The 15,139-nt window shown below is 34.4% G+C and overlaps 1 protein-coding gene across 3 annotated transcripts in view; it reads left to right on the top strand.

The window, feature by feature from the left end:
* Positions 1–2,263: 2,263 nt before the first annotated feature.
* Positions 2,264–15,139, top strand: part of LOC124365880 (TP53-binding protein 1-like) — an 81,547-nt gene continuing 68,671 nt past the window's right edge. For 2 of the 3 annotated variants that reach the window (XM_046821982.1, XM_046821981.1), the window contains exons 1-4: positions 2,264–2,593; positions 8,920–9,160; positions 10,260–10,310; positions 12,722–12,771. In XM_046821982.1, the coding sequence (XP_046677938.1) occupies positions 8,925–9,160; positions 10,260–10,310; positions 12,722–12,771 (337 nt within the window). In that variant the 5' untranslated portion in view covers positions 2,264–2,593; positions 8,920–8,924. The remainder of the gene's footprint in view (positions 2,594–8,919; positions 9,161–10,259; positions 10,311–12,721; positions 12,772–15,139) is intronic. The other variant, XM_046821983.1, reaches the window with a different exon arrangement.

Below are 15,139 nucleotides of genomic sequence, written 5' to 3' on the forward strand. Positions count from 1 at the left end.
ACAGCTGATGTCCTGTGTCTGTCTGAATCGTGTTGGCTTGGATATAGGGTTCCTCAGGGATTGGTCATGGGCCCTTCGCTATTTTTAGTTATTATTAGAGACCTTCTGCACAATGTTAAAACTAATAAAATAATGTTTGCAGATGATACTACATTTTTAGTTCTGACTGGGATTATGATGAGCTAACCAACTACATGAATGAAAGTATATTAAGCTCTGAAAGATGGTTTAGCTGTAATCGACTAGTGACAAATAAGAATAAAACCCACCAAATTCGTTTTACTTTAAAGAAAATCGATGCCACTTCCACTTGAATTACTGATTTTTGTCGAACTGTTGGGCATATATTTGGATTGTAAGCTATCTTGGGCTGTTCATATTAATTATGTGTCTGGAAGGCCAAGTAGTATTAATCATTCAACAGAAAGCTGTTATTCCTATTGACTACGATCAGAGAAGCAGTTTTAGGCCACTGTTTGTCAGAGTCTGTACCAACTATTGTTAGCATATAGATTTATTTATGTATTACTAAATTTATGTATAATATTGGTAGCTATGCTTTAAGAAGCCAACTTTAAAACAAGAAATAGCAATGTAATAACAAGAATTTTGTTAGACTTAGAAAACCGCAGTTTAACTTAATATAAAACGTCACGTTAGTCACACCTTTTAAGAAATTAGGGAATAGTGCTGAATTTGTTGAAGAATAAAGATTTAAAAGACTATTTGAATGGTTTGTTAAAAATCCTTTTTATACTGTAAATGAGTATCTGATGTGCAACGGCACTACAAATATGTTTTAATTTCCCAATGTTTGTTTACTTATTGTATCTTGTTATCAATACAGAAAATAAATTTCCAAATTCCCACTGGCACAAGATCTAGAGACCTTTTTGCAAGAACTTCGGTGACAACTTCCTATGGACTTGGATGCTTGCTACCAGACCACATGGACTTTTTCTGCGCTTCCTTGGCTTCCTTCAAGAGATCTCTATGTGCTTCTCAGTCCTTGACCACTCAACTATGAATTTCGAAACACACAAGCGGACGCACACGCACATCGATGCTAGTGTTTGGTTTTTGATGGTGCCTTTAGGGGGCCATACCCATAAGTGCCTTATTGCCTGGCAGTGGGCATTTTTGTTTTGTTATTGTTATTTACTTATTTATATTGTTGTTAGTATATCCAATTTATCATTTTTATATTGCTCATATAGTTTATCTGTTTCTGTTGGTTGTTTTTATTAGTATTTACGGCTGTTCCTTGTTGCCTTTTGTTGATATTTATTATTGTTGCCTCATTTGTTTTTTAGTTTTGTGTTAGTCATTGTTGCTAACTTATTACTATAATTATAATTTTATTATGCTCGCTTTTGTAATGGTTGATCAGTTGGAAATAAAATAAAAATGAAAATTAAATAAATACAATCAATTTTACAATAAAAAATTACGTTATTATTTGCCTTGTTATTGTTTTCAATAAGTTTTAACTAAGATTTTTAGGTAATTGTTTGTTGATGTATTTCAAACTAGTCATATTTTTTACTATTCTTTTGTTTTGTTTTATTGTTGTTACTGTTGTTAATTTTTGTTATTTTTCCATTTTCCACTAAACGAAGAATTAATTATAGTTTCCTTTTGCTCACCGATTGGTTTGTGACTCAATAACTCATTTATTTAACCAAAATAACAAAACTACATGCATTGTTCATGTCAGATAACTTCTCACAACAGATTACAATCGTCAATAAAATAACTACAACGACTTGAACTCTTAAGATATTTTAAAACTGTGACTATCATCCATATACTTTACCTGACGATGTTGATTGCCAATTATGGTCTAAACACTAATAAAGATTCTTATTCTGAGAAAATGATGTTGGGTTAGTTCAATGAGTCGTAAGGTTTACGTGCCTTACCTTGAAAGTTAAGCATATTTTTAATCGATCAAATCTTACCTAGTCCTCTTGACCCCAACTTTAAGTAAAAGGGGTTAAACGGAACAGAGATGGATACCTAATAATTATTTGGAAGTAACCTAGACAAAAAGAAAATGCTTTGTTCGACCTCACTGACAACCCAAAAAAATATTGCTAGAAATTTTAATAACTAATCAATATTATAGTTGCGCCTTTGTTAGAACTTATACCTAATGTGAGTTATAAGACGTTGTATACTATGTAAAGTGTTGATTAGTTTATCGTTTCATGAATTTGCGTTGTTTTGTTGGTATTTTCCCGCCTAAATTCCAGTAAACTTGTCGTCTTGACCGGCTGCTTTTATACTGACTAACGATTACTGGACAGTGGACTGATGAAACGTGTTGCTTGCTACTGCTAACCACTAACCAGCCCATTGGTTAATATTATTCGCCGGATTCGTCACAGATGTGTTTGTGCAGTTTGGTTATGTTATTTACATTATATTTATAACATTGGACTAAAGAGAACCATTAATTTTGTTCTGAATGTGAATTTATATTAAGTACATCACACATGGGGAATTGGACTTCGATGAAATAACTTGGCTAACATTTTGTAAATTGTATTTTTATGTTTTATTTCGTTAATAGACCACTGAGAGCCCTGTTGTAAGTACATAAGTGAATACGTGAATATTATTAGTAATAAAAAATATTAAGCTTTATTTACATTTATTTAGATGCTCCAACACAAAGTAGTATTGTATTTCTAGGACTTTATAAATTTTAATTAAGCTAAGCCTAATTCTGGTACATTCTTACCTTAGTCCTCTCCTGATTTTGATTTTTTTTAAACCAATAAACATTTGAATGGTTATTTTTTGCACATTTCATGTCATGTCTGTAGTACCTATAATAAGCGGCCACCCCAACAGTCGAATAATCAATATTCATGATGGGCCTAATCTGAAATCAAAATGTGGAACCATTTATGGCTGCAGTTATAATAAGCAACCACCAACACAATCAGATCATGATTATTGAATAATGTTGAATCATCGATATTCATGACCATCCAAAAGACTGAAAGCAAAATGTCGGACCAAATAATGTAATAGATATTTCAAAGAACAAGGAATAAGGTTTGGCTAATTTTTAATCTTAGAAATTAATTTATAAACATTTAATATAATTTACAAATAAAAATATAAAATGTAATTACAACAAATCAATAACATTCACTTAGGCCTACCTTATTTATTTTCAAGAATAAACACCTGATTATGAAACAAAGAAGACACATACGTCACTGTTTTTGCCGCTATTAGTCAATAACGAAACGCATGATTTTAATTTTGAATTTATTTCCAAACACGTTTTTCCATTGAATAAATTTTGAATGATGATATTGAATTGAACCCAAAACGATATCACTTAAAGCCACGTTTTAGGCTATAAAAAGGTTAATATATAGAAGCTATATTTTTATATGTAAAAGAAGTCAATTTGTTTTTTATATTGTATAAAAATAACTAAACTGTATTTAACCCTGGAACTGGCAAACGCCCGATATCGGGCGTTTTAGTCGCATCCTAGATGGCAGCGCCCGATATCGGGCGTTTTAATACGTCTTTTATTTCTCAATATTACGTACTTAAAACACGATCAAAGAGTATCGGTATTGATACCAATCGAAAGAGGAAGGTTCAATTTATGTAAATAATACACTAATAAATAATTTATCGTTTCGTTACACGTCCATACGACTTATAATCTCTGAGTGTTTGTTTACATTCTCCCGCCTACCACGCTAGTTGCGCGTGCAGCGATGAGTCAACTGGTTCATTCGGCTATTGTTATTTCGTCAGCTGCATGGTGTCCTGTCTGGTTTATTGTTTTTTTTTGAGGTCGTTGTAATGATGATTGTGTATATGACACAATAATAGTAAGTTTTTTGTGCGTGTTTACATAATGGATCGTAAATTCCGCGATCGTTCAAGTGGCATTCGAGAACTAGTTGTACATGAAATAAGCAACGATGAGGATTCCGATTTAGACATTCAATCAGAACATAATTAAAAAAATATATAATAAAAAATTAAAAAATAGAAAATTAATATAAACTAATAGTTACAAGATTGTAAGAAGTCCAAGTGAGCTTTGAAGTTCTTACTTTTGTTGGTAAGTAGCACTTTCGAATGTCAGTGTATGATTTTTGTATCATTTACCACATGTAAAAATAAATACCTTATAAACTATGTGTTGTTTTATTTTTACTCAGAATTAAATGCTCTTCCTTTTGCATATTTTGGATTTTGCGTATCACTAACAACAATTTTAAAAATCAAAAACTTTGAACTAACTTTTCTTTTTCTAAAAAACATTGTTTTCCTGAAGAGGTAGAGTAAGGGTATTTTTTTTATTTTAATTATATTATGTGAAAAATGTTCCTTGAACAATGCTGAATAAAGAAATATATAATAAGTTATAGGTACTTTATAGTAAACATGTAATAATAAAATAAATATAAGGCAATGTATGAAGTACTAAAACACTGCCACTGAGAGAAATATGACCGCCAGTTCCAGGGTTAAAGTACTCTTGAGCCACGTGGTACTATTACTTCACAGGGTAAACATGGTTTTCATCTCCTAATTACAAACTGGACTCCTCGGTTCAAAGTAGCCAGTCCATTTCATTGCAGCCATTTAAAACATTAACCAGTGTTTATAAATACATTTTGAGCCAATATCTGCATATTCATCGCCATTGTTCTTGTCGTCACTAACCTTCTCCTACACAAATGAAATAACAGTTGGTAATAACGTCACTTGCCTAAATAATGAAATCTGGCAATGATTAATTATGAATATCTATAGGTCAAATGTCGTATTCGATGGTATTAATATTCTTCATCCGATTGAGGCCGCTTATTATACTGTAACCAATGTAACAACAAAACAGTGTAATATTTAGTTGCTTTTTACTATTTTTAAGGATAAATGTGTTTGTCACCTTGTGACCCAAATAACATGTATATCACTATTGTACTTGTACCTATTACTGACACTGTATGCATAATTTTACTTTGAATTAATTTGGAACTATAATTTTGGACCGAATTATGTCTTAACCCTTTTAAGACCAACCGTATGATTTATCGCTGGTTGGAACTTGCGCAAGAAGGACCAGCCGTGCGATCTATCGCCAGTCATAACTTAAATAAAAAGACCAGCTGAGCGATCTATCACCGGCAGACTTGTAATTTTTCATAATATATATTCATGATTTACAAGTCACAAAGATATTCATTTGTATTCTACTTGTATGTATCCTTTGCTTGTTTATTTCATCTCGAAGGCAGTTTCATATTCATGCAGGTATGTTTTCAGCTTTGTTTTGTACGTAGGCTATAAAATTTTGTCTATAATCGTGATAAATACTTCATTTTAGCAAATGTGCCTAATTCGATTATGTATTTACAGATTATTTGTTTGAAAAACTAGGGCTTTAAAATTTGGTACATTTTATATAGAATTATATACAAAATCAAATTGTAACATTTCCCATGAACAAATATTTTTAAATTCAATAGTTTTTCATTATCAAACTTAAATTTTCGGACATAAAATTAATGTTGTTATAGGCCCAAGTATATATTTTATAGTTGAATATAACGTGTCATCGAAAAATAATGCCTAGATTTAATAAAATTATAACATCAAAACCTTTCATGTTAAATGAGTAATTCGTTCACTGGACGATAACTGGTGAATGCAAGTTTTGTTTTTAGTTCGTCTGATTGTGTTTCCCTGTCTTTGTGATGCGCAGGAAAGCTGCGCAATCGTCAAGGTCAGCCGGCCACAGACGCGCCGTCGCTCAGTACGATGTTGACCGTGCAACAAAAAGCACAGTGCGTGATTTGGTATGCGGAGTCAAAGGCAATTGTCAGTGTACAGCGGCTCTTTCGGAGAACATATCCGGGTCAAACAGCACCTGATAACAAAGCTATCGTTCGATGGTTTAACCAGTTTACTTAGGGAAAACAGGGACCGTCGGCAAAAAATCTAGACCAGGCCGACCGTCAGAAGAACATCAGAAGAGAATGTTGAGCGTATCCGGCAATCTTGTGTTAGGAGCCCAAAAAAATCCATTGCTCGACGAAGTCTTCAACTAAACATTCCAAAAACAACAATACAAAATGTACTGCACAAACGGCTAAGACTTCATGCGTATAAAATTCAGATAAAACAGCAAATAAAACCTACCGATCGCCCTAAACGAACTGAATTTGCAAGTTTGGTACTTTGGGATTATACCGACCACACCCAGACATGAATCGTTATTTAACATTTTGCTTCTACTGATTACTAGATTAGCGTAGAAGACTATTTCGTCAGTATAAAACAGGAATTGTCTTATCGCAAACCCCTCCCCATCCTCAGACAGAGGTCAAAGTCGAGCGTCTAGTAGATAACGTGATTGCAGAGCCTCGCCGCCCGTTCAGCTGGTGCATCGCTTTGTTGTACTTTCGTGTTTTACCTCTACATTTCTCCAAACACAAAAATTTAACAAAAACAAACATTTACCAAACTAAACTCTTTATTAAAAAAACACTCAAAACTTGTTTTTATTCTTGATCACATTCCGCCACACAAAATGCGAGTGCCTCCGGCCATCAGCGCGGGCTTCGACAGCACCTTCGGTGCTGCCCCGCGCTGATGTCGACGAAAGAAAAACATCCCTCGAGATAGTACCTATCAGTAAAATATCAAATTCTAGAGGGGCTAATCAGAAATATAAATTGAATTGAAATGGAAAGGCAATTATGTACCGTGCAAATCACGTGATGCCGCGCGGCCTGCCGTAATCAGGATTCTCGAGAAAGATAAGATAACAGCGACAACAATACCGATCACAATACCTGGAAATGCTTGTAAGTTTGTAATTTTGTAATTGAAGAGTTGTTTTTTCGTTCTATCATGTTTGTTTCTATAAATTTCTATTTTTGTGTTCTTCATACTGGTGTGGTCGGTATAATCCCAAAGTACCGCAAGTTTTATGTTAAATGAAATTGATGATAATCCAAATTTTCTACAGAGAGTGTTGTTTAGTGATGAAGCTACGTTTCACATAAATGGATGTGTAAATCGTCACAATTGCCATGTATGAGGATCGCAACAGCCAAACGAAATCCACGAGTATGTGCGTGATTCTCCCAAACTCAATGTGTGGTGCGCGTTATTTCATGACAAAGTTATTGGACCTTTCTTTTTTGTAGAAAAAAACCATTACAGGCCTAGTTTACCTGGACATGCTTGAACTGTTTGTGTTCCCCCAATTAGACGATATCGAACTACCATCGCGAGGTACGCGCTGCACGAAACGCACGCTTCCCAAACGGTTGGATTGGTAGAGCAGCCCCCATTTCATGGCCTCCTAGAAGTCCTGATCTTACCCCTTTGGATTTCTTTTTCTGGGGGTACATAAAAAATATAGTTTACGCAGAAAAGATTTGGGATTTGGACCATCTTCGGGAGCGAATTTCTTCCGCAATCTTAACTGTTACGCCAGATATGATTGGACGCACATGGCAGGAAGTTGACTACAGACTTGATATCTGCAGGGCAACGAACGGTGCTCACATTGAAACATACTAAGGTATGAAAAAAAAAAAATTATTTCTTTCCGCACATTTTAAGACTACAACCTTTAAATTACCTTTAATAGTTTTTTTATGACAGTTATTTAAAATCTAGGCATTATTTTTCGATGACCCTGTATAAAGACATTCCACATCTAATCAACATAGTGTATAAACATGATCACCTCAGAATTTCATGAACCACTCCCATCTCTCCAGCTCAATTAGGATAAAGCTATCGTAATTTCAAAATGTGTTGGTTATGGTTTTTTGGTGAATTTTGAGAAACTTCACATAGCCGTAACTTTGAAACTGTTTGAAGTATTTGGAGCAAAATTGGCGATTTTCCTATTCTAGGCTATATTCTAAGAACTACTTTCATACCAAATTTCATAAAATTCTGAAGTGGTTAATTAAATTTGTATTTTAATGCACGTGTTGATTTCATATGAAATGACCCATGAGTAAAAAAAGACATATCAAATCAAATCAATAAAAAAAAGACATATATATGTATATATGATTATTTATCCAAAAGCATAAAAATCGCACATTTTCCATATGCAGTTTTTGAACATAGACCAAAATAAAATAAAAATGTTACTGCACATAAAATTTTGGTCTGGTCCAAAAAGGGTTAAGATCGTAAAGCTAGTAGATAGTAAAGCTATATTTTTATAACCATTCAAGATAAACCTCTCTACAAATGCTAGCCAATCTGAATGGCATTTCTGCACATACTGATGACATAAAAACTACATACGATTATCAGAAAGGGTAATTATAAAATAAACGGTCGGAGGGGAAAAATATGAGTTTTGCATTATTAACCTAGTGTTATCATCCACAAAGCAATGTAAGGCTTCAATGGTTGGAAATGACAAATAACGAAGTTATAGACCATTAAAAGCGGAACTACTTTTCTCGTGCAACGTAATATTTCATTGTTCTATGGATGTTACTTGGTCTTGTTATGATCGTAGGTCAACCTCCTATTGGTTGCTGCTGATGTCAGCCATTACGTCATCTTTCAATAACAATAATGCTGAAATCTGCAGGATTTTACCCAGATAAGACGTTTTTGGTAATTTAGACATAAGAATAAAAAGTTCATATCAGTCTGACACAAGTACCTCTGGTTATTACTGCTTTATGAGAAACATAACTTGAAAAAATATAATCAATTAAACATATTGGGAAAAAATCACTTGTATTAAAAATTGTTCTAAGCAATTACTTATCGTATATCGGTTCTTGAGATTCAGTGATGAACGTATTGTTGTTAGTTCATGATTATAAATAATGTAATGTATTTTGTTATATTAAATTCTTTCTGTGTTTTGTATCACAGACAAAATGAGTGACATAGAAGAAAAGCAAGAATCAGGTACAGTGGATGTTGGTGGTGAAGATGCGATCCCAGGATCACATTTGGATTTGAACAACACAGAAGGACCGCCGGTAGAACCAGAAACTGCAGCAACTGGAGGAGAAGTTGAAGAGTCCCAGATGCAGGATGTGGCCGACACTGAACCAGTGTTGCCTTTGTCGGAACTTCAAAGTTCTTGTGATACCTATATGAGTCAACAAAAGTAGGTTTCACCTTCAGTGTGAAAGTATATTCTTAGACTAGGCATATCCGTTGGTACTATGAAAATTTGTGCACTTAATAGAATCAGGTTAAATACATGTAAGACTGTATCAGCGAGGAGGCTAAAAGTTAATAGAGGAGGAGTCTCAAATCCAATTTCAACCCTTCAAGTTAAACTCTTTCAAAAAGTATAGTTTATACAGACAGACAGACACAGAGTCAAATCTGTTTTCCTTATCTATTGGTGGGAGAGGCATTGTTAAATACTGAGCCAATAATTTAGAAATATATTGTTAGTATTGGTAAGTCTGTAATAAATAAGTTAAGAAAAATCTTTTAATTATTTGGAAAATCTTTGAATTACTAGAAAAATTCTATTTTGAAGAGTAAAAGAAGTACTTGTATAGCAACTTAATATATTATAGCAAACTTTAATGTTTTTTATAATGAAGGACTTTGAAATTCAGATAAAAATTTTAATTTGTTAACAGTTTTAACAAGGTAGCAGAAAAGAAAAAACTGAAACTGTACAACTTTGTTTGGCAAGTTCCACACTTAATTCACGTGATATATTAGAATAATCTAAAGTGTTTAACCACAACCCAAAATTTATTGTTTACATGCATGTTTGATGATAAATAAGTTATAAAATCACATCTAAGACTCGACTGTTGTAAAATAACCTTGAGTATCACCCCATCAATTTTAAGCTTCAAACTCTTCTACGCTCTTGCTCTTATTTTTTTGTCGTTGAATTATGGAAGATGTCCTATTTAAAACACATTATTAATATGCATCCAACGCTTTTTAGTTTTTCTTGTAAAGTTAATGCTTTTTGAATATTCAAATGATGGCTTAGTTTAAGATTTTTTACCTTTGAATAATTAATAAACTAAAAAGAAATGAAATGTGTATTAATTATATCTTTAAAATAAGACATCTCTCATAATTTAGTGATTACAAGTTAGGGTGTGAAAGTGCTTTAGGTTTAACGTTTTTTGCAAAGTTAAAATCAACATGGCCACCAATACAGCCGGTTTTTAAGTAGTACTTCTAACATTGGGCAACTAAATTTAAACTAATTTTACCTTTCTTTTTAGTCACATGCAGATTCAAAGAATAGACAAGTGTTTGATCATTACATCAAGGCTGTAAGTTGATATGTTGTCATTTTGAGAAATTTGTGTTTAATTAGTTTATTAATGTTTTTTTTAGTTTATTAATTAGTGTATTTTGGGTTTTCACAGTGTTCAGTGGTTGCTTGCTTGTTGCTATTTTCTAGGAATATACGAGGTGTGTTAGAAAAATAATGAGACTGATTTCATACTAACCAAAGTTTTTATTATTTTCAAACAACAATGTTATCCCCTTCAAAGTAGTTTCCTTGGGCAGCTATACATCGGCGGAGTCGTCGTTCCCACTCTTGGTAGCAGCGCTGGAAGTCTTCAATTGGTATGGCTTTTAACTGGTCGGTCACAGTCTTTTGAATGTTCTCCAGAGTTCCAAAATGACGTCCTTTTAGGACATGTTTCAATTTCGTGAAGAGGAAAAAGTCACAAGGACTTAAATCAGGTGAATAGGGGGGTTGAGGAACAACAGTAATGCGTTTTGAGTTCAAAAATTCACAGATGGAAATGGCCGTGTGACATGGAGCATTGTCATGATGAAGCATCCACTTGTCTGCAATTTCCGGTCTCACACGGATCACTCTTTTCCTCAAATTTTCAAGGACACTTTTATAAAACACTTGGTTGACAGTTTGTCCTGGTGGAACAAATTCTTTGTGTACGATACCTTTCCTGTCAAAAAAACAAATTAGCATGGTCTTGATCTTTGATTTGCTCATTCGACATTTCTTCGGCCGAGGAGATGACGAAGTGTGCCATTCTTTACTTTGCCGCTTTGTTTCAGGATCGTACTCAAATATCCAGGATTCATCACCAGTGATCACACAATTGAAGAATTCTTGGTCATTAGCAATCCTCTCAAGAAGATCAACGCACACATTTTTTCGATTGTCCTTCTGTTCAGTTGTGAGATTTTTCGGCACCAATTTGGCACAAACCTTTCGCATGTTCAAATCATCTGTCACAATTTGATGCACGGTGAAAGTGTTTAAATTTAGCTGTTCACTGATCATCTTTATTGTTAAACGACGGTCTGATCTCACAAGCGCCCTCACACGATCCATGTTTTCGTCCGTTCTTGAAGTCAAAGGTCTCCCTGAGCGAGGTTCATCTTCAACGTGTTCTCGGCCTTCCAAAAATGATTTGTGCCAGCGGAAAACTTGTGCTCTCGATAAGCACTGTTTCCCATAGACCTGTTTCAACTTTTCAAAAGTCACACTCGCGGATTCACCAAGTTTAGCACAAAACTTTATTGCACAACGTTGCTCTAAATTTCGATGCTCCATTTCTGTGACGCACAATTAAAACACAACTTTACTAATGGCGCTGTCAAAACTAATGTGTTAACTGTACGGAGTTGTAACTCGGACTGAGGAAGTGGAAGGGATAAATAAACAGGTTTTAGCGTCAGCCGGTAGACACAACGTTGCCAGATCTCCCGCAGTGTTACCAATCTCATTACTTTTCTAACACACCTCGTATGTAATATTGAAATACAAAGGCATGTGCTTGCTATTCAAAACTATGAAATAGTGCCTTAGCAAAGAGTTAGTGAATGTTTTAAATATGTATTTCTTTAATTATACATTTTTATTTATTTGCTTATGATCTGTGTAGAGTGCTAGTGTACTTAATATTTAATATATCATAGATTACTCAATTTAATTAGTGAATTATATTTCTGTCTTGACATTTTGTGTGTATTCTTGATGTGAACTTTTACTTACAGTACTTCCAGAATCAGTGCATTTTGTTGTATTTTCTTTGATTAATTAATCTGTTTTTGCTGCTTAAATAACCAATGTTTTGTGAAATTGTTTATTGATAGTTGTTTTCTTGTACACGCTACCATTTCTGATTGATTCACTCTTTTGAGATGCAGTTTGTGGCATTTAACTTTACTAAATGAGACTGTTAAAACGTTCTTGACAACGGCTTATTCGCTGACTTTTATTTGCTGTAGAATTTTTCAATAGTAATGGAAAAAAAAACCGTAATCGTGTTTTTACGTTACACGTCTAAGTATAACAAAAATGTATGTACGCTTCACAATTTTGTATAACAAATTTATTTCAATGTTTTTTTAATTTCCGTGCAAACTAAAGGGTACCTAAAAAATTAATTTACTTTAAAAATTAAGCAATTGTGTGTCCAATGGGGTACACAATAGTGAAAGTATTTACTTTTAAGCACTTTTTAAGGATTTTGTACTTTTTTTAAATCAGTGTGAAAATTTACTCACACATGAACACACAAGAGAAGTTTTAAACTATTTATTTATGAGAACTCCTATTTTTGTTTAGCATATTAAATGGTACAATTCATATTGCATTTTAGGTGCATATCTGATAATAGATTAAAAGTAAAAATATTTTTAAATGTTTTTGAAATTGTTTATAACTTTTATTTAAAAACAAATCTTGTTTCTGTTGTAGTGACAGTGAAGAAACACGCGATGATTTAGAAGATGATGAACACCAAGAAGGTACTTTTATTTTAATAATCCTTCACTTTTCTGTAGGTTTTAACATTATACCAATGGAGAGATTAGTTAATTAAACTTTGTATGTGACTCTTGTGGTTTAGAAGAGTTCAAGTAGAGGGCGGAAGTGTGTGCCCTCACAATCGCTGATAGTTGGGTGGGATTTTTTTCTAATTTTCATTCCACATCTGAGAAGGGTGGAGGGAGTTTTTTGCCTTATGCCTTATTGTTGTCGACTTATTTACGCAGGATCCCCACCTAACCTTGAAAACCGTGAAACTGTGACTGTCACAAATTTCGTTCACCATGAAAAATCCCTTAATAAGCCATGAATTTAATTTACTAATCGTAAAAATCTCTACAGCTTGTGATTAAATGAATCAACAAGTCATAAGGCCCAGTTCACATGTGATCGAAAATTGGGCAAGTCTAATTATGGCTTTACGTCCTGGCACGATTTAGTAGTGTATCTTATCGAATGGAGTGGTTTATACAAGTGAGTGTGAGCTGGCCGCTCCTAGTGTGCAGGCGTGATGTTCGCAAACAACCGGTCGATCCACAGCCACAGCCCTAATACAACTTGTAGAACATGTCATAGACCAATTAGAAGGCTGCATTGCTACCAGTCTATTCCTTGATTTTACAAAAGCATTTGACTGTCTAAACCGCAAAGTACTTATTAAAAAACTAAAGAACTTGGCTATAAAAGGAAAGGCAGCAGACTGGCTCTGGAGTTACCTAAATGACAGGAAACAGTTAGTAGAAATTCACTACACCAAGAACAACTTACAGTAGAACCCCTCATATCCGGCCACCACGGGACCGAGCCCTTGGCCGGATAACGATTCAGCCGGATAAACCAACCTACAGTTCACAGCACTTGACGAAACAAAACAATTGTACTGTACTGTACTAACCGCACTGGAAATAATCAACGAACTGTTTACAGGTTAAACCTATTAGCTCAACTGAGGACAACACAGCAAAATGTAAACAAATAGATACACCAAAATAACGCAAGAGTCGTGGGAGACTAGTGCGTGCAACTGCGCGTCTGCAAGCCGTGGTAAATAAATTTCGATATTGGCTTCCGGGAAGTGGCCGGATAAACCGAGGTGCGGTAAAACCGAGGCCGGATATGAGGGGTTCTACTGTATTACAAAAAGCCCAATCACAAGTTACTAATGTACAACTGGGAGTGCCACAAGGATCGGTACTGGGACCAGTCTTATTCCTGATTTTCACTAACGATCTGCCCAATTACTTGGGACGCCTCTGTCACACAGTCATGTATGCAGATGACACTGTCATTACAATAGCCAACAAAAGTAGTCAAGAACTTTCTGGAAACCTAATCACCACTTTAAACACAACTAAACAGTACTGCCACTCAAAAAATTTGGTATTAAACAATAGTAAAACGGTCCAAATAAATTTTTCTACAAAACACAAATATTCCAACTCCTAACTTAGAACCAAAAAATCAAACAAAACATTTTGGTGTACGAATTGATGAACACTTAACCTGGAAACCACACATCAAACAGCTTTGCAAAAAACTAGACACCAGCATCTATGTAATACGTAGAATAAAACAAATCAGCAGCAAAGACTCAGCTAAAATTGCTTACTTTTCATTGTTTGAGTCACATCTCAGATACGGCATAGCTGTGTGGGGAGGTGCCACCAAATGCAACATGGAGAGAGTCCTCAAACAGCAAAAGCGAGCAATAAGATGCCTAGCAGGACTCCAGTTTCAAGATAGCTGCCGTGAAGCATTCAAACATGCCGTGAAGAAGTGATCCTGCATGTTGTCAACTCAGGACAAACCAGAAACAGAGACTTCCACCAGCATCATACTCGTAATGCTTTTACTCTTCCAGTTCGTCACTTGAGTCTCTCTGAAAAAAAAGCCATCATACAAAGGAGCTCTCTACTTCAATAAACTTCCAGAACCTCTAAGAAAAGAACCACCAAATCGTCTTAATAATGCACTGACCAACTGGTTACAAGAAAGACCATTCTATTCAGAAAATGAATTCTTAATTAATTTAATTTCTTTAGAAACAAGATATGTACTATATGATGCAATCTACTATTCTCAACTGAATATGTCAATAAAGAATTAGTCTATTGTCAACCAAACCCCCACCACTACTAGATCGCAGCTGACAGCAGTGTGTCGCAGTCCCGGTAACGTAGTAGTGTTTGGAGGGTGTACTGGTCTGTTCATACTGGGTACAGTCACCACAATAATATGGATGTCGGTGGATTTGGCTGGAGAGGTGAGCATGGATGTGTTGATACCTCAATAACATATAAATATTACTTTTTATACACTATGATGTTAATATTTTATCTTTTTATTTTT

The sequence above is a fragment of the Homalodisca vitripennis genome, chromosome 7 (assembly GCF_021130785.1).
Source record: "Homalodisca vitripennis isolate AUS2020 chromosome 7, UT_GWSS_2.1, whole genome shotgun sequence".
In the NCBI taxonomy this organism is placed as follows: domain Eukaryota; kingdom Metazoa; phylum Arthropoda; class Insecta; order Hemiptera; family Cicadellidae; genus Homalodisca; species Homalodisca vitripennis.